Source organism: Perca fluviatilis, chromosome 15, assembly GCF_010015445.1.
Source record: "Perca fluviatilis chromosome 15, GENO_Pfluv_1.0, whole genome shotgun sequence".
Classification (NCBI taxonomy): domain Eukaryota; kingdom Metazoa; phylum Chordata; class Actinopteri; order Perciformes; family Percidae; genus Perca; species Perca fluviatilis.
In genome coordinates this window covers 8,486,423-8,506,165 of record NC_053126.1, presented here as the reverse complement: position 1 = coordinate 8,506,165, position 19,743 = coordinate 8,486,423, and the positions used below count along the sequence as shown (strand labels likewise).

Genomic DNA, 19,743 nt, shown 5'->3' with positions numbered 1-19,743 from the left:
TCAAAACCAGTCCCTGATAGATCACAGTATCTTGGGTAAATAAGCTTTTGGGGTCAGTAATCAGCCTCAGCTTATTCTCTTGTTTCTCTCTCCTCATCTCTTTTCTGTCTTTGTTGTGGTTATTTAACATCTTTACCACTAAATATTTCAAACACATAAAAAAGCGACTTAAATGCGGATCATGGCGGCAGATCAAGGTTGAGGAGCAGAGTATGATAGAAACAGCACTTTATTTTTTTATTTTTTTTATTTTACCTTTATTTTACCAGGTAGGCCGTTGAGGTTTAACAGGTTCTCATTTGCAACGGCGACCTGGCCAAGAAAAGCCTAAGCGTGCAGGACAACATACAGTTTCACATTCAATACAATACAGGAATACAGAATACAATAGGCTACATAAAGTGCAGATTAAGTAAGAATTACAAAGCCAATGCAAAGTGAGGTGTAAGAAAGACGAAGGATATGCGAAAGTGATATGGTAATAACACAATATACATGAATAGACAGTCAATAACATTGCTGAGATGTAGTGAAGAGTCAAACAAAACAAAACGAACAAAAACAAAAGCAGTGCAAATTATGATCTAGTTAGAGATGTTGATCAGTTATAATGCAATACATATGATTAGACAGTCTATATAAATGCTGAAATGTAGTGAAGAGTCAATATACAGTTAGTGCAAATAGTGATCTAAGTAGTGATGTAGATCAGAAATAACATGATATGCATGGATAGACAGTCTGTATAAATGCTGAGATGTATTAAGCACCTGAGCTCAATTCAAAAGCTATCCCACAGCATAAGTATTTAGTATATATAGTATACTTTAAAATTAGCCCCACCTTTACCAGCTGCAACATTAAAGTAATGTACAAATTAATTAATCCATTTTTGCTGAACAATAATATAATATACATAATTCTGAAATGGGCCATTCTGCAAAGCGACTACTTTTACTTTTGGTACGTTAAGTATTTTCATGCTAAGACTTTTGCAGGACTTTTACTTGCAACAGAGTATTTCTACACTGTGGTATTTCTACTTTTACTTCAGTAAAGGATCTGAGCACACAGGTTGTCCATATACTTTTGGCCAGCAGCTGTGATTAGCTGAAAGCCGTGTACCAGCTCGACCAATCAGAGAGCTCTAACACAAACTGTTGCAAAATATAAAGAACACGCGGCAACTCTTTCCACCATAATTATACAAATATAAAACAACACATAAAATAGACTATATAAATGAATAACATGTAATCACTAAACACAGAATTAAAAAACAACAACTTTATTTTCAGTTTTCTTCGCGACTGTAGTGATGTCATCACTTTGCGACGACACCACAGACGCTTATATGCTTTATTTACATAGAGATAAACGATGACAACAACTTCAAAACAGGCTTTAAAAACCCACTTTGGGTTCGACAACTTTCGGTCTAAGCTACAGGAAGATGTTGTCAAAGCAGTCCTCAAAGGTAAGTCAGCGAACACTGCGAACAGTTTATCTGCTGTGTTAGTTTCTTTGCTAACTAACGTTAGCAGACGTTAGCTGGCTCGTAGCAACAAGCAACTCAACTGACGGTTTTGTTAAATGTTTAAATATGAGGCTGAGTTTGAATTATCTCTCACATGTAGTGTTGTCACAGAGCGATTCGTGTGTGGCACTGTGGTGATAGGCGTTGTCTTCCTGCAGGTGACAGGGATGTGTTTGTGTGCATGCCCACTGGAGCAGGAAAGTCCCTCTGCTACCAGCTGCCTGCTGTCCTGGCTGAGGGCATTACTCTGGTTATATCCCCGCTAATCGCTCTCATTCAGGTCAGTCTCTGTTTCTGATTGGACTGCTCCAATGCAAACCCTTGTGTGCACTATCAACTAGGTGTTTATCCCTTCCTGTGTTTCTTCCCAGGACCAAGTGGACCGCCTGAAAAGTCTGAACATCCCTGCCTGCTCCATCAACTCCAAGCTCCCGGCAGGCGAGCGCCGTCTGATCCTGGCTGACCTAGGGAGCAGCAGCCCCAAGCTGAAGATGCTCTACATCACTCCAGAGATGGTGGCCTCTCCCACATTCCAGCCCTGCCTGACGGGCCTGTGCTCCCGCGGCTTGCTGTCTTACCTGGCTGTGGACGAGGCTCACTGCGTCTCCCAGTGGGGACACGACTTCAGGCCAGACTACCTCAAACTGGGAGAGCTGCGCAGTCGCTTGCCAGGGGTTCCCTGTTTGGCCCTGACAGCGACAGCGCCCAAGAATGTACAAGAGGACATTGTTCAGTCCCTGAGACTGCGCTCGCCACTGTCTTTTGTTTCACCTGTCTTCCGCAGTAACTTGCACTATGATGTGATCTTCAGGGAGCTGCTGCCAAACCCCTACGTCCACCTCTACGCCTTTATTCAGAAGGCACTGGGACTGGACAAAGGCTCTAATGGACAGGTTGGGATCTCATTTTTCTCTAAATGATAGATCACCAGAAATATCAGCTGGGATATCAGCTGAACCATATTAGCTGACAAATCACAGTGTAAACCTATTCAATCTAACCACTGAGTAGACTGCAGAGGGCCCAAAGAAAAACGGCTTCCCGAAATATTTAGAGCCCAACTGCATCATTGTTGTTCATTACAGATCAAGGGTCACTTAAGCTTTTCTGGACTGAAAAACAAATTCAGAATCAAAGTCTTTGGTTTTTGTACATAATCACATTACGTAATTTTGACTGGTTTTACTTCTGAGCTCTTACATTTCTCTCAAATTCATGCTGCAGGTTATTTTAGATAATGTGTTCAAAGCGGAGCCTGATAAATTTGCTGGGACGATATATATCGAGCCCACCGGTTGATAAGCAACAAGAAATTGCAGTACACTAATGTCAAAGATGTATTTAGGATGGGTAAAATTAACCGTATAGTCAAAATTGTATGAAAACCAAGTTTAAAGGATCCTTATTAAAATGTTTGTTTATATTATGTGTGCCAATATGTCATTCTAAACCATAGAAATAGAACGAGAGTAGAACGGACATTCTCATTCAAATCAACATTGCAGGATGGTCAGAGTGCCGGCCATTATGTGTACCATGGCAAAAAAAACTGTGTCCGTTGTAGTGGGTTTCTATGGTCAATGCTAGCCTGGTCCTACCAGACTCTCGTATATTTCATCTGTACTGAAGGAAAATGAAAATTGAGCAGAAGTACGTAGGAGGGCGGAGCCAGGCTAGGTCAATGCAGAGTGCTGAGCGACATTTTCTTTTGAACTAGTCAAATGACCACGGCAAACAGTTCAATGTCCTTACTACTCTCATTCTATTTCTATGTTCTAAATCTCTCAAATATCACTATTGGTACCTCCATAGAAAGTACCACCCTCAATTTATTTTATCTTTCTTTATCGTAGCATACCACTCTTGTTTGCATAACACCTGTGTTGTAGGCTGTGTTAAACTGTGATGAGCCAATATTAGCTGATGTTTTTCCCGCGAACATGAGAATCAAAACCCTGGTTTCTTTAACCTATGTAATGTTTATGAACAGGGTTGTGGGATTGTGTACTGTCGGACCAGGGAAGGCTGTGAAACAGTGGCTCACCAGCTGACCAAGCTTGGAGTCTTGGCCAAACCGTATCATGCAGGTCAGACTGTTTTTCCTCCATGTATGTCTGGGATTGGAGAACACAAGATTTGGGTTCAAATGCTTGACTTCTGCTCCTTATACTGTAGGTCTGAAGGCAGGGGATCGCACAGAGGCCCAGAATGAGTGGATGGAGGGGAAAGTTACAGTCATTGTAGCCACTATCAGCTTTGGTATGGGAGTAGACAAGGCCAATGTCAGGTGATGCAACAATGTTTTGCTGTATCATTTTGAATTGGCTACCGAGTTTAAGTTTCCATGTGCTGATGTTTTCGTTAATCCCGCAGGTTTGTAGCTCACTGGAACCTCGCTAAGTCCCTGGCCAGTTACTACCAAGAGTCTGGGCGAGCTGGGAGAGACGGACTGCCCTCCTCGTGTCGCACATACTACTCCCCGAGAGATAAGGAGCAAATTAACTTCCTTATCCGCCAGGAGGTTGCCCGCAAACAGGTCAGCACAATAACGGAGATCTCAAAATGTAAAGAGCTCATATGAAACTCAGGTTTGTGAACGTTTTTTTCCTCTAATAGGCAAAACGGGGCTCTGAAAAGCAGACAGACAAAACAGCCATTACAGACTTTGATGCCATGGTGTCCTACTGTGCTCAAGAATGGTAAGTAAATCATTAATTACACACATGCAAGTCCCATTTTGTTTATTGCATACAAAAGTGTAATCAAAGTATCGCATCATTACATAATGTCTCCCCCCTTGCACATAATATACACATGCAGCTTTATACATTAGAACATAACTGTCATTACATGCATGCTGTACCTTTTTTAAAAATTAAATCATAGTTCATTCTGGTTTGTGTACAGCAGAGGGCAGACTTGATCTCTGTTTTATGCTTTGTTGTGACTTATGTCACAACATAAGTACTTCCCCCTAGAAGGATCTTACCTAACACTGAATGCCAATTATCGTTCCTTAAGAATGACACATAGTTAGGTTTAGAAAAAAAACATAAACAAACCAATTTGGCTCTCCCCTTCATATCTCACTGTGCAACTCACTGCAATTTTTAAAAAATTATTCTACACATCTTTGTAGCTCATATTCCATTTATTATTTATATTTATATGCATTATGCAAGTCACTTTGGGTTTCCTGATGTTGTTGCCCTGTAAAGCGCAGGGATGCTCCAAGGATTGTAGAGCGTCCTGAAAACCTGAAAGCTTTAGCAGGTGTGTTTGTCAGGACAGCCATCTCTGTGTTTGTCAGGTGTTTTGTTTGTTCAAGGGCAAGGCTCCTTCAGTGCCACTAAACACACCCTGTATCAGGCTGTATAATCTATTAAGTATATGGCCATGACATTATGCTTGAGAGAGAAAGCTCGATGTTGTGTTTCTGTCTCCTGTCATGTTTCCTTGTGTGGAGCACATTTGCTCAAATGATCGATCCCCTCGTCTTGGTTTTGCGACGGCAGCAGCAGCAGCAGCAGGTCATGCACGCCAGCGCTGTCATGAGCAGGACCACCACTGTGGAAGAGCAAATTGAAAAGGCATTGTGACCAGCTCAGTCTTAAAAAAAAAGAAGAAAATACAATACGTAATAAGTCCTTTGATTTGAGAAACCAGTCCTTCCAGAAAAAAGCGATTGTGCGATCGCATAATTCAATGCATAATCAGCCAAAGTCCGCATATTTATGTGGGGGGCCGCATTTTTTTCAAATACGCCGCACTTTCGCCGCATAAATTGCCGATTTCCGCGCAAAATATGTGGGGCTTGCATGATTTCATAATCCCCATATTTTTGTTGCAAACAAGTCACATATATCTTAGCAGAAAGTAGAAAAAATGTTGCGTTTATTTCACACAAGAGCAGCCATTTTCCCCTGTTGCCATGGGAACGTTATGAAGTGACGTTATGAAGTGACATTATGAAGTGACATTATGAAGTGACGTAATTACGCAACGTGAACATCGTGGAAAAGCAGGGTGTTGGGGGAATCAGTTTCTTTTCTCTTTTTCATCAAACCTCAGTTTTTGCAAGTTCCCGCAATTTTTGCAATTTCATCGCATAAAATTGCATAAATATCCCGCATATTCCATCGCATTTTTTAAGAAAACGTGCTGCATAATCAAGGATTTTTGCCCAAAACTCTGCATTTTTATGGAAGGACTGAGAAACAATATCATAAAGCCTTAAACATTCTTTATTTTTTACTAGAGCCAGACTGATACTAGTTTTTGAGGACAAAACCAATATCTACATTTGAGAGTTAAAAAAAATACAATAATGATATAGCAGCCTTTATTCGGTTTTGTACATAAGCACATAATGCATAACCTAAAAACCTTTTTTAAAGGATGCCTTATAATACAGTATGTATTGTAATGTATAGCATGTAGTGAGCATGACATTTTACAGTTCAAAAATAAACTTTTTAATGCTATGTGACAAACCCATTTGAAGATAATGAAATGAGTAATAATAGAGAGCGGAGGAGACTCACAGATGAAGGTTAAGATGACAAAGAAAGCTCCCAGCTCTATGGGGTCGGCGTTGGGCAGACCCTGCAGCTTGACCCAGATCCTGTTCAGGGTGTTCAGCGTCTCCTCTCTGACATCCATCCTAGTGAGGTGGAAGCATTTATGGTCAGTCCAATGGTCATGCTTGGATTTGGTTTACAGTGTCTCATTCGTTTGCCTGTGTTCAGCGTCACCAGGATGTAACTCCTGTTGCTTGTTAGTCAAACTGGGCGGTTCAGACAACATTGCTGGTGTGTTGACACAATCTTATAACATGATGAAGTGCTCTCAATCTGTAGGTTCCCTTTGTCAAGGGAAAGTGGGAGGATTGTGGTGGCCTGGCCTGGGAGTGCACAGATGTGTAAAGCATGTGGTTTTTCTAGCCAAGAGTGAGTCTAATGACACATAGGGAGGTGCTGGTGGCTTAGGGTGTTCTGCATATCTAACAGGTTAACCCTCTGTCAGGCTTTCTTTTGTTTTCAACTTTTAAACAGAAGGCTCTCCGGGCACCTGTCTCATTGTGTTGTCAATGTATACAGACTGTAATGTGTTAAGTTATTTTAATGGGCGGTGTTTCAAGTTTCAAGTTATGCGTGATTTACTGCTGATTGTTTTATTGTGCTAAGTAAACGAAATGGCACTGGGTGCGACAGTCTGTGGGTTCAGCCCTTTGCTGGTTTTGCTGTATTGTATTGCATTACAAAACATAATACCAACAATAACAAACATAATACAAACACTGTATGATGGATTATATTAAGGGTGTGTATCCTCACTGGTCTCCACGATTCAATTTGATTACGATGATCCCGTCAACGATTCAACTCGATTCTATATCACGATGCATCGCGACGCGTCACCTCCTCCATATTATTATATATTGCTACACGTGTTTTTCATTAACATATTCTGGCGTTCAGATATAGAGGAACTCTCTCTTTGTATTGTATCTGTTCTTAAAAAGACACTTCCTATATGTAGCGGAGTCTGAACACAGCAGACAACAGACAAAAGGCAAAAACAAAAAAGCAGCGACCGTAATATCAGCAAGCAACATCCGTAGGCAATAATCGATTATGGTCTGTCACTGCATCAATGCAGAATTGTCCACGTCCGCATCGCGATGCAATAGATGCAATGATTAATTTCTACGCCCCCTGGTAAATGCGCCTAATTATTTCTTGTCGTGAGATAGATGAGAAGATTGATACCACTGTTATGTCTGCGGAGCCAGCAGCAGCTTAGCTTAGCTTAGCACAAAGAAAGGAAACTGGGAAAACAGCTAGTCTGGCTCTGTCCAAAGGTAACAAACACCACCTAATGCTACCAGCACCTGTAATTAATATGTTATAACTGGTACAAAAACCGAACAGTCAAAAAGACAATTCGCCCTTTTTATAATGGATTTCAGGTCTGACAATTTCTTGGCTGGGACCAGAAACTTCCTGGGGTCTCCACTGGTTGCCTGGCAACTGGTTAACCAGTAAATTTGTGTTTTTGTACGAATTAAACTAACAAGATAACACAAAACACTATAATTAGTGAGCTTTAAATGTCCCATGGCATGAAAATTTCACTTTATGAGGTTTTTTTTAACATTAATATGAGTTCCCCCAGCCTGCCTATGGTCCCCCAGAGGCTAGATATGGTGATAGGGGTAAACCGAGCCCTGGGTATCCTGCTCTGCCTTTGAGAAAATGAAAGCTCAGATGGGCCGATCTGGAATCTTCCCTTTATGACGTCATAAGGGGAAAGGTTACCTCCCCTTTCTCTGCTTTGCCCACCTAGAGAATTTGGCCCACCCATGAGAAAGAGAGAGACTTGGCATGGCTTGCAAACGAGCGAAGCATGACAGTTGGTCAAGGCCCCACCCCCACCCTCCACCTTGCCTCCCCCTCTCTCCTTTACAGACACAGAAATGGCACATCCTAAGGAAAGCTCATTGTGGGACTGGCTCTAGTGGCTGTAATTCTGCACCAAGGCTGAATTTCAGGAAAGAGACTTCACATACAGTATTAGGGGACCACTAAGGCCTATAAAAGCATCCAAAAAGCAGGATGTCATGGGACCTTTTAAGAGTGCTGGGAGGTGCATTTAGACCAAGTCAGGCTATCTGTTTCCCTGTTTCCAGTCTTTGTGCTATTAGCACTGCTAAACTAATCTGGTGCCTGCAAGAAAGCCAATTTCCCAAAATATAAAAAATATTCCTTTGCTTCCTTTTTGTTTTATTTGGTCCCCAAAATACTAGGGTTTTTATGCTGTGTTGCAATGCTCAACAATGTAATTCAGTTACATTTGTTGTCTCACTTGTGTCCTAATAACACCTGTCAGTTAACCTTTTCACTTCCGAGGAAAGGGCTGGTAAACAAGATGTTGAACCACTGTTGAATGCCTGAGGAAGACCCAGCAGGGTCGAAACGTTGCAGCACAATAAACGTGTGGGAGAGTTAGCAGAGTGCGGGCACCTCATTCTTTTAAGTGGAAAACAAGATGATCACGAAGCTGAATCTGCACCACATCCCTAAAACACTGGCAGCGGAGGTTTACTAAATGTTTTCATGCTATTTTGTGCATTGGAGCGACCACGTTGGGCCAATTTTAGTGCAACAGAATTAACACAAAAGATCATTTTGAAGTGTAGTTTGAGGATTTAAGAACACGCAGATATCAAACCGGAGGCTGTTTTCACTTTAGAAAGTTACCTAGTTAGATAGCTGATGGGGGCAGATGGCCCTCATAAAGTTGTCAGTGCTTGTTGACTGTTGTTTGCATCCATTTTGTTAATCTGACTTCTTTGTTATCATTTTCTTCCCCAATTCAGACGTTTCCCCATTAACTCTTGTGAGTGTTGTTATAGATGACGTGTTCAAAAAGTGAGAAACTCCTTAGACACCCTGCTGTTAAAATGCCACTGGTATAACTACAAAGTGAAAAGTTGAAGTGGGCTATTTGAACTTGTATGTTTTACACTTAACGAGTCTATATTTCTGAACACATTCTTCACATTCTTCTCAACAAGTATTTCTCAGCGCCTCTCAAACTGGCCCTAAATAGACCCACTCGTAGTGAAATGCACTTACCTATGAGAGTCTCGGTTGTTGTTTTCACACGCTCAGCCCAGCCCAAGCTGACCTGCAAAAGTTACGGAACCGAAGTAAGCCGACCACTTGATGAGGAGGAGGCAGTGATGAACATGAACATGCCTCCCCCTGAAGGAGTTAACCTGCTGAGTGTGTTTTATATATGTCAGTCTGTTGTTAAAATGTGCAGTACGTCACTCAGAGGTGGAGACTAACAGACGGAGATAAGCAGTCAGGTTGAGATTAAGGTTAGGAGTGATAATTCCTCAGGTACTGATGATACTCTGCATGTGGAGTGGAGGAAAAGTGAGATGGCACAAAATCCCTTTCATGCTTCTCTTAAATCGTTCTCTTCTTTGGTCCTCAAGTTTCTTGCTCTTCTCGTTTTGTGGTTTTTGGTTGCAGAGTAGTTGTCTGCTTTGCCGTTTGACTGTGCGCCTCGCTTTAGTTTCTCTGCCTGCGAGGCTGTTCTCTCTTTAGCAGTCCTGCATGGGAGTGACTGTTGCTTCACAGAGTCTTTTTGTGCCTCTCTGGCGTTCCCCGCCTCCACTGGTGAAACTGCTCCCCTCTTTCTCATGCCTTTGGAGACAGCATTTCCATTTCCAGCAAGGTAGTTAGTACGTTGTTGAAGTGGCTCGTCTAGTTTCTCTCTCTCTCTCTCTCTCTCTCTCTCTCTCTCTCTCTCTCTCTCTCTCTCTCTCTCTCTGTGTGTGTGGCATAATACTGGATCAGAAAACAGAAGTGTGAGGCCTTTTTTTTCTAAACATTTTCTTTTGCAATAATAACTTCTAAAGTTCAGATTAATGAGTTGTATTGTGTCCACAACCCCTGAAATTGTAGGAGAAAAATACTTCCCAAATTAAGATTTAATTTGCTTTAATGTGTTCTTTTTATCAGTACACAAAGTACTGAAGTCATTACTAAAGCTAAGAACGTTTTGTCTATAAGCGTTGTGATTGTCAGACCCCTGTATTTTTTTATTTCATGGGTCAAGGGAGCCCTGTTTGACTTACAGAAGAACAGAAACATTGATCCTAGTGGTGTGTGATGGTTACACAATAGCTAATAGATCAATGATGCACTCGATGGCCAGTGTATGATGGAGAGATGTTTGCTGTGTGCTCAAAAACATCACCAGGCTTGACCTTTTGAATGTAGTCTCTAAAATGTAGCCAACATCACAGGAGCTGTAGCCTTTCCTTACATATATTTACTTTTTAACAAGCAATAGGGCTGCTCGATTATGGAAAAAAAAAAATCATTATCCCGATCAATATTTTAATCACGACTATTTAACACAATTATTCATTGACTTTTGGAAAGATGTTTCAATTATTTAATTTAAAAAAGAACAGTGAAACAGTTAAACAAATCAACAGTGAAAACACCTTGAACTGTGATATTTCCCTTTTATACTTTTCCCGTTTGAACTTAATATTCTCTCACTCACAACACAAGACAAAATAAGAGTTTACTTGCAGAACGTAATGTGCAAAGTAATCGTTTTTCTCGATTACTCTGTTTTTTGTGTTCAGTAGGAGCCGAAATCGTAATCACGATTAAAAATGTGATTAATTGCACAGCCCTAACGAGCAGTGTCTCTTCTCTTCCCACCAGTTGCCGCCATGCCACCATCTCCAAGTTCTTTGGGGACAAGACGCCAAACTGTGCAGGTGCCTGCGACTACTGTCGTAACCCCAAAGCTGTGCGCGCCCAGCTGGAGAGGGCGGCCACCCTCAGCACCAAGACGGAAGCTCAGAGCAAAGGGCCCACAGGACCGTTCGGTTTCCAGCCGGGCCTTTATGAAGGAGGAAAGAAGGGCTATGGTTTTGAAAGGCAGGACGACTTGAGTGACACTTACTTTTGTAACATAAAGTAGGGGTGAACCCGTAGATTTGACTCTGACATCACACCTTGCAGGTATGACGAAGGGGATGCCAGCAGTGAAGACGATGGCTCAAACAGGAAAAAGGAGTTTTCAGACCTCTTCAAGAGGCAGATGAACATGCGGAAGGTGAATCATCATGATCAACACACACAAACTCTTTTCTTTAGAAATGCAACTAGTTTTTGTGTTGTGTCCGTGCATCTGTTGGCCAGCTGTTGGCAGCAGTTGAGGCTGTTAAGTGAGGATTGTGGTAAATCGCTCCCACATGTTCAGTGGAATTGGCGCAACATAACACGACATCAGTAAAAACAGGAATGCCATGATTGTAAAATAGTAGAAAGAAAACTGATGAACAAAAAAAAAAAAAAAGATTAGGAGGTGTGGTGATGGGAAGGTGGCCATCGTTACCCTGATCCTACGCATTTCACAACTTCATTCAAAGATGCAGTAGGTAAAACTTTCTGTCATATTTGCTGAAACCGACACTATGTTCGAGTAGAACTACATGAAGCAGGTCATTTAACAGCCTGTAGTGCGATTTGCAAAAATCCACCGCTCCCTGTTCAGATGCACCAATCAGGGCCGGGGGGGGTGTCTAACTGCGTGTCAATCACTGCTCATGCACACACATTCATTCCCCCTTTTGGGGAGAGGGGCTTAGAGACCGTTTTGGGCTTTAGCAGAAAGGGGGGAGGGAGTGATAAGTTGTCGATGTTCAAATTTTTTGGCTAAGTCCTGAATCTTCACAATCCTACCTACAGCACCTTTTAAATCTCTTCACGTAATTGATCTCCCAGTTTAAAGTGATATTCCATCCAAAACATATTTTGGTAATTAAACGCTAATCCCATGTAGTAGAAATCTCCAATTTCCTGCTGCGAGAACTTCATCACTATAGTAACTGACCAAATTCAACATGACCACAGCTGCTGTTGTCTTTCGATGAGGAAGTGACTAACTTTTCAAGTCACTGTTAGGCCGAAAAAAGTCAAAAGATGCATTATTTATTTATTTATTTTACTATTGTTTCAGCATTTGTATACTTCTCTGTACAATGTGCATTGTTTGTCTGGAAGCTACTTTGTTTGAGGTGAATATCTGAGAATGAATGTTCTGTGCTCATGTTTCTTCAGGTCACTGACAGTCAGAGGGAAGACTTTGTTCCCCCAGGTAAATATCAATAGAAAAATGCAATATTCCTAAATGGATATCCAGGCTGATCTGTACGGTCATATATAACCATAGACTGTATAATATTAATGGACCGAGCATGTGTGACGTCACCCATTGGTTTGTGGAGATCTGCTAGGAGTCGTTGAGTTTGCCGGTTGCGGATGTGACAATTTTAGACGAGAGGGAGCAGTGAGGGAGGAACCCTTACCCTCCACGTTACATTACACACTTTCACTGGAAATCACATCATAGCCATGCCCTAAAACACCCCCAGCTTTATCACTGATTTTAAAACCAAAAGACCATAATAAAAAAAAAAATTAACATCATTCTCTGTTGCAAAAGACTTAAAACTAGCGATTGAGACCATAAACTCATTATGAAAATGTTTACTGAGGTAATAAATCAAGTGAAAAGTGGGTTTCTCATAGACTTCTACAGAAACCAACCTCCTTTTGCACCGCACGTGGCGCCCTCTGCTGGAATTCAGATAGAATGCAGCTTTAAGGCACTTGTAGCACTTTGCCAAACCAGATGCTTTGTCCATTAATATTATACAGTGTGTGTATATAACCAATGTATCATTACTGTGTAGATGCTGACTGCCCACTCAGAGAGGCCAGCAGTCAGAGGATCCCCAGACTCACTGTAAAGGTACTTGAACGCTGCGAACACATTCCTCATACCTGCTGCACTCATTAACACGTCTCCAGGAATTCAGTGTGACTCATGTGTCATGAGATGTGAAGGCAGTAGAGCCAACTTTGCATCTGAGCAATTTTAAAACCATTGATAATAAATAAAAAAAATGGTTCTTTCACTGTAGCTTTAATTCTTTCTTGACAATTCTTTAATTTAACAAACCTTTATATATACTGTATATTCTATTTCAGGCCAGAGAGCACTGCCTGTGCCTCTTGCAGGAGGCATTGTATGGCCACCAGGGGGCAGAAGACTCATTCAAGTAATTATGCAGACACATGCTTCAAACATCATTCATATACCAGACTGATCTCATGGAGTGGCGTATGTATGACACGCCAATTCGTATGTCATTATTGGCGTGCTATCAAGACGCATACTCGCTTTTTAGCGTGTTTATCAACGCCGTTTGGCCTCCATTGACTTACATAACCTTGCGATTGCGTGTGAATTTACGCCGTAGCGAGAAGTGTGAAAGGGCGAAAACCCGCGTAGGGAGGTTGGTCGGGGTGGTGGACGGGTCAAACACAGGACTTTCACCCAGGAGACCGGGGATCGTGTCCCGCGTGTCACGTTTCCTTCATGTCCCGCGTGTCACATTTCCTTCGTGTCCCGCGTGTCCCACGTCCCACGTGTCACGTTTCCTAAACTCAACCATCACGTTCTTCTTTTACTAAAGCCAACCCCGCTCTTCGTTTCCTAAACTCAACCGAGCTTTCTTCTTGCAATAACACGCCACGTGGCGATAACACGCCATGTGGCGATAACACGCCAAGTGGCGTGTATGTTTACGTCCGCTGTATACAGCGTAGACATACATGCGGATAGCTCAAAATGCGTACAGATAACACGCCACTTGGCTTAAGAAAGTGGGCGTGTATGTTTACGCAAAGTCATGATGTCATGTTGCATATACATAGTGAATTTTCGGACTTTCTTTCCCCACAGTCGCTCTACGTTGTCCTCTCTGTCTCTCGGCAGTGACACCCTGTCTGTAGCGGTGGATATTGAACATGAGGTCTTCAAGAGCAGCAAGTCCTCCAACCTGTACAAAGCTGCTGTCCTAAAGAAGGTAACTACCGACCGCTCTGCCTGTCACAGGATCGTTGGTAGCACACAGTAAGATTGGAAAGCTATGTTCCGTACTCGTATCTTGTTTTGAAGGTATCCGAGATGAAGAAAACTGCACCTGGAGAAAAGGGAGGGGGCGTCAAGACCGACGGCAGCAGTGAAACCAGAGAGAATGAGTCAAAACTCAAAGAGGAACCTTCCTCCTCTTCTTCTGCCTCCTTCTCTGAGGAGCTGCAGGGGTTCACGTCTGCATCGGAGATCTACTCTGTAAGCTCCTCTTGACTACACACTAGCTTCTAGGGCTGCTCTCTCTTAGTCGATTAGTCGACTAATCGGTCGTTTTGGTCTTAGTCAACTTAGATTTCTTTAGTCCATTAGTCATGATTTATGCTTTTTTCATGCTGAATGACTTATTTCCAAGAAACGTACGAGGACATCTCTGGTAAACACAAGAATTAAAGTGGTGCTTTTGCATGACTCAGATTTACAGATCTGTCGATTAAATCAACTAATCGATTAGTTGATACAATTGAATGAGGGTTAGTCGACTAAGAATTTCTTTAATCGAGCACAGCCCTACTTGCTTCACCTAGTTTGCAAGCAGCGATCGTGGTTTCTTGCGACTGCAGAGTATTCAGATGTGAACATGTCTTCTTTCTTTGGCATTATCTCTCCAGATGAAGCGTAAGAGAGTAGGAGCAGGTCTGAGGGGATCATCCGACCCCTTCCAGACCGCTAAGGATCTGCTGAAGGCCTCCGTGTCGGACACCGTGTCTAACAAGGGGACAGAGAGCGGCGGATTTTACAGTGACAGCTCAGGAGGCTCCGGAGGGACAAGCGCCGACGCGTCTTCGGCTGTAACGTCCTCCATCAGAGCCAGAGCGAACGCCGCCGCCACCTCCACGAACAGCCCGACGAAGGCGGGCAGAGCCATGAGCAAGAAGCAGCAGAAGCTAGCGGAAGCGGCAAAGAGCTCCCGCAACATTTCCCACTATTTCGCCAAGAAAGAAACCACGGCGGACGGCCAGGAGGAGGCGGAGACGCCGAGGGGACTTGATGCTGCGTTAGCTCACGCCACAGCGGCGGTCGCTCAAGAAAGCGTTAGCGAGCAGGAACACTCCCCTGTCACCGTGGACGATGTAGAGATGAGTCCTGTAGAGACTCAGGATGTGATCCAAGAAGAAAGTAAAAACAAAGTCATAGTTATTACTGATGATGAAGAGGAGGAAAATCATAAAACAGAGACGCTGGAGCAGCTTCAAGACACATCTATAGAGTATACGAAGTCCACTGCAGAGTAAGACACCCTAAATGCACCATTTTTAAGAAGGAAAAAAAAGATGGAAAAGTCTCTAACATTATTTTTGACCTTTCACGCAGAGAAAACAAACCTGAGGATGAAGCTAAACCACCTCTAACAGAAGGGGTAACTGTTTTCTATCCAATCTTTATATCAAATTATCTCCTGCTCGGTGACTGTGTGTGTGTGTGTGTGTGTGTGTGTGTGTGTGTGTGTGTGTGTGTGTGTGTGTGTGTGTGTGTGTGTGTGTGTGTGTGCGTGTGTGTGTGCGTGTGTGTGTGTGTGCGTGTGTGTGTGGCGTGTGTGTGTGTGTGTGTCTGCAGCGTGTGTGTGTGTGTGTACGCGTGTGTGTGTGTGTGTACGCGTGTGTGTGTGTGTTTGTGTGTCCACACTAAGCCTGTGACTTTAGTCAAATAAGACAAACACCACCTCATATTCTCAGACAGAAAAATCAAATATCATGGTTCAAAATATAATGGTTGGTCAATATGTTGACGAGAGTAAAAACCTCGTTGACAGCTCTGAAAAGAATCACCCACATACTTTCCTTTTTACTTAACTTATTTTATTTATCTTATTCTTATTTTTATTTTTTAGTTATTACATACTGTGTGTATATATGTATACTTATATTGTTTATATTCTTCTGATCCTTTTTATATTTAGAGAATGTGCACCAACAACACCAAGACAAATTCCTACCTTTTCTGATTCTTATTCAAATAAAATCATTTTTGGAAAATAATTTATTGAAATTATTGGGTTCACAGTACAGTATGTTAGTTTTTTTTTTTTTTTTAAAGTTTCCTGGTGAAATTTGGTTTTCCCTCCGGCTCATGTGTGAGAAACTAACAGTGTTCTGACTTGTGTGCGTTTTGTGTCCAGTTGACAGATGATGTAAAAGCGAATAAGAGCGAGTCGTCTCCTCCAGCGAAGCGCAGCCGCCCCTTAGACAGAAGAGTAACGTTCAACCCCAATGTGCAGGAGAGGGCCCTGATCCCCGCCAATGAGCCACCCAAGCCTGTGACGCTGAAGGAGGCCGCTGATATCGTGGTCCGCTATCTGGACCCCTTTTACACTCAGGGAAAGTTTGCCACCAAGGTGAGAGAGCGCTTTTTTGATTGACTGACTTCATGTTTGCAGAAAAGCAGTGTGAAATGGATTCTCAGCTGTTGTTATCTTGGGCTGCAGGAGCTGTTTAAGTCCTTCGCCCGCTACCTGTCTCACCTTCTCACAGAGGGCAGGAGTCGGGGGAAAGGCCAAGGTACGCAGGGGCTAAATAATCTCAAAATTGTGCTCTGCTGCATGCGTTGGACTCTAATGCTCATCTCTCTCTCTCTCTCTCTCTCTCTCTCTCTCTCTCTCTCTCTCTCTCTCTCTCTCTCTCTCTCCTCTCTCTCTCTCTCTCTCTCTCTCTCTCTCTCTCTGTCCACAGTTAAAGCAGAAGCCAAAGCTATCATCAAGAAGTTCTTCAGCAGAGTCAAGCGCTGTGAGAGCGAGGCAGACTGGAAGCACCTAAAAAGGCCGCAGAGCTGTAAAACCACAGAGAACAATGAATGATGAGGCGTGGAAATGTAGCCATTTTAGGGTCGAACCCTTCCTCTTTTGTCAGTGCCTACGCTTGTCTCGTTCCAGTGAACTTAGGCTTTACCACAGACGCCTGCTGATCAGCTTTATGGTTGATTTGCTGCTTTTTCCAGACTCTAATAGCTTATGTAAGTAATTGAGCAATAATGTGGGCTGTGACAGCCTGAGAGAACACAGGTCAAACTGTGTGCACACTCATATGACCGGGAATGACTGTTTATGTGTATGAGCAATGTATGTGCAGCAATTGGTCTTTATTCATTTAACTACAGTATGGACCTTTTGTGGGACTGCACTCTTCTTCTTTTTTCAAGTCCATTAAATCGCACTTAAATCTCCAGTAAAATATGTTTCAAGTCTCTGCAAGTTAAGTTTTCATACGGACCTGAAATGAATGGAAACCAAAGGCTTCTTGGACTAAACAAGACTAAAGTGTCTGCAGCCATGCTAGCAGCTCTGTGACGCTGTACACGGCAGTGCTTTGAGCTAAATGCTAACATGCGCACTAAACATTTGCTAATTAGCACTGAACTCAAAGTACAGCTGAGGCTGATGGGAATGTCATTAGTTTTGCAGGCATTTGGTTATAAACCAATTAAACGGTGCTAGATGAAAAGTTAGGTCAGTCAGATCACTAAAGTCATTAGTGTTCATCCTGTGTGGACCATGTAAGTAAGTATGAAACCAAATTATATGGAAATCTATCAAATAATTGTTGATATATTTTAGTGTAGACCACATGTGTCAAACTCAAGGCCCGCGGGCCAAATGCGGCCCTTTGTGGATTTAGATCCCGCCCGTATATCAATTTGGGTTCACAATACATTTTGGCCCACCTAGTTGTGCGCCAAACCAAAAACACAGGAAAGTGTTTTTTTTAAACTGCAATTACGTGACATTCAAAGCAGAATATGGCAGATTTGCCGACTCTGAGACTCAGAAATTCCCACAGAAGGAACTCCTTTGATGACTTTTGTAGGGCTTTGTGTCAACAAAAAATGCGACAAAAAGCGTAGAAAAATGTCGGGAAAAAGCAACAAATTTACAAAAAGGTGACAAATGTCTGAGAAAGCCACAAAAACAACAAAAATGAGGAAAAAAGCTTTCAAAGTATAAAAAAAAGAGTGACATGCAGTAACAAAAGCACGTCAATAAACTCTACGTGTCCGGCCCTTGGTGTGACTCTCTTTTTCCAGTGTGGCCCCTAGTGAAATGAGTTTGACACCCCTGGTCTAGACCATTGTGATGGACTGAGCAACAGTCCATCTGACACGTCCATCCATAGAGCCACTAGCATGTCTAGAAACACATTGTGGAAATGGTTGTCAGAAATGTAAAAAATGCATAATTTGAGGTAATTGGGGAAAAAACCTACAAGAACACTGGGTCGATGGTGAACTATTGTGAACTATTTGACATAACCCCAGACGGTTTTGTGTTGTAGAGGCCTAATGGGTGTTTTTACTGCTGCTACTTATTTTGTCTTTGGCTGCCGGACTGCAGAACAAAGAACAACGTGAATGGACAACGATAGCTACTGTATGATATGAAACTGACCAGTCTTTCTCTTATTTAAAGATCAGTTTTATCTTCGGTTATGTCTTAGCAAAGGGAGATTTTTTTGCTTTTTTTTTGTTTTTCTTAGCAATGTTGATTTTCAATGAGGGAAATGCTCCTTAGTTATAGTGCGTGTCAGGACTGTGAGAGCCTACAGTTTCTGTCTCCACAGTCAGTAGGGGAACCCAAAGAGTACTGGGAGCACTGGTGGACACAGAGGCCTGGCTGTGCAGTCTGAACAGCCATAGTCCATCTCATCTTTGCTCCTAAATGTTTACAATAAAGTCCATGCTGAATAGGAACAGACCAACCACAGTGTGAGAGCCTTACTGTGTGCTTATTCATGAACACAAATGTCTTCAATTGGACAATTACACTTATTGGAACTTTGGGGGGCTGGATCACGGATGTGTTAAGAAGGCTGGAGGGGGAGGAGACCTCCGTACCGGGGACGCTGTGTCAAATAGACGGTGACGTCACCTCCAGCGGTGCTGCCTTCAGTGGTACCTTGTAACTTACGACTTTAATTTCCTTCATTCGGACAATGAAAAAGATTGGATGTAAATGGTAAAAGCTGACTACATTTAATTTAAAAAACATGACAGTAGTGCCACTGATGTGTCATTTGAAGATTAAGGCCCATGTTGAGCTATGAAATAAACATGCTGCTAAACATACCCCTCTTAAAGACTTAATAATAAGGAAACTGATATAGAAGGGAATACATAGAATAGAATAAAACTTTATTCCCCACAAAGTCATACTTTTGAAAATAGCTGCAAAAACCGACACAAGATGTGAAATTAGCGGTTGATTTGCGAGAGAAATATTACTCTTTCTTGCTGAATTAAGAAGAAGAAGACATTATTATAAGGCTTCATTATTCCCCCTGGACATGTTGGCAACATGCACCATTAATCCAATATTAACTGACATAAGGGCATTAAAATTGATCTGCTGTTTTATATTAGGGCCTTGTTTTGAAGAAGGTCCCTGTGTCTATTGACTAGTGACTATTTCAGTTTTGTTTTTGTATGTTGCATATTCCTAAACATATGTGTGTAATCAAACCACACAGTAGCCACATCTGGGTTCAGGTAGTATTGCAGCATAGAAAAACTGTACATTGCACAAAGAATAAGAGGAGCTGTGGCATCTTATTATATATTACTGATTAGAATAAGTAAACATTTTTTTTTCCAATCTTTCTATCAACTTTCTGCACCTTCAACCTATAGTGAAGAAGATGGAGCGTCTAGTGTTGAGAATAATTCACCTTGTGGCTTGC

At 42.2% G+C, this 19,743-nt stretch overlaps 1 protein-coding gene and 1 long non-coding RNA gene across 4 annotated transcripts; one reads left to right on the top strand and one right to left on the bottom strand.

Moving 5' to 3' along the window:
* The first annotated feature begins 1,326 nt into the window (after positions 1-1,326).
* recql5 (RecQ helicase-like 5) lies at positions 1,327-17,787 on the top strand. Of its 3 annotated transcripts, none has more exons than XM_039825717.1 (19): positions 1,327-1,477; positions 1,696-1,817; positions 1,909-2,430; positions 3,528-3,624; positions 3,713-3,824; positions 3,911-4,073; positions 4,154-4,236; positions 10,795-11,013; positions 11,098-11,191; positions 12,199-12,235; positions 12,834-12,892; positions 13,132-13,202; positions 13,922-14,012; positions 14,105-14,278; positions 14,689-15,308; positions 15,392-15,437; positions 16,197-16,412; positions 16,503-16,575; positions 16,747-17,787. In XM_039825717.1, the coding sequence occupies exons 1-19, from the start codon at positions 1,381-1,383 to the stop codon at positions 16,869-16,871; spliced, it is 3,021 nt and encodes a 1,006-aa protein (XP_039681651.1). In that variant the 5' UTR covers positions 1,327-1,380; the 3' UTR covers positions 16,872-17,787. The 3 variants fall into 3 exon arrangements, with proteins under 3 accessions (XP_039681651.1, XP_039681649.1, XP_039681650.1); XM_039825715.1 differs by having other exon boundaries at positions 13,889-14,012; XM_039825716.1 differs by having other exon boundaries at positions 1,347-1,477; positions 1,638-1,817; positions 13,889-14,012.
* LOC120575098 lies at positions 4,262-9,819 on the bottom strand. The gene is made up of 3 exons (XR_005641949.1): positions 9,178-9,819; positions 6,082-6,200; positions 4,262-5,104 (listed from the first exon to the last, which is right to left on the bottom strand). It is a non-coding gene; the product is annotated as an uncharacterized LOC120575098 (long non-coding RNA).
* Positions 17,788-19,743: the final 1,956 nt, after the last annotated feature.

Excerpts from the sequence above, each read along its gene's own strand:
- recql5 (XM_039825715.1), top strand. The coding sequence starts at position 1,381 with ATGACAACAACTTCAAAACAGGCTTTAAAAACCCACTTTGGGTTCGAC. Across the intron at positions 4,074-4,153 it reads AGGAGGTTGCCCGCAAACAG|GCAAAACGGGGCTCTGAAAA; the intron begins GTCAGCACAATA and ends TTCCTCTAATAG. Across the intron at positions 13,203-13,888 it reads GGGGCAGAAGACTCATTCAA|TCGCTCTACGTTGTCCTCTC; the intron begins GTAATTATGCAG and ends CTTTCCCCACAG.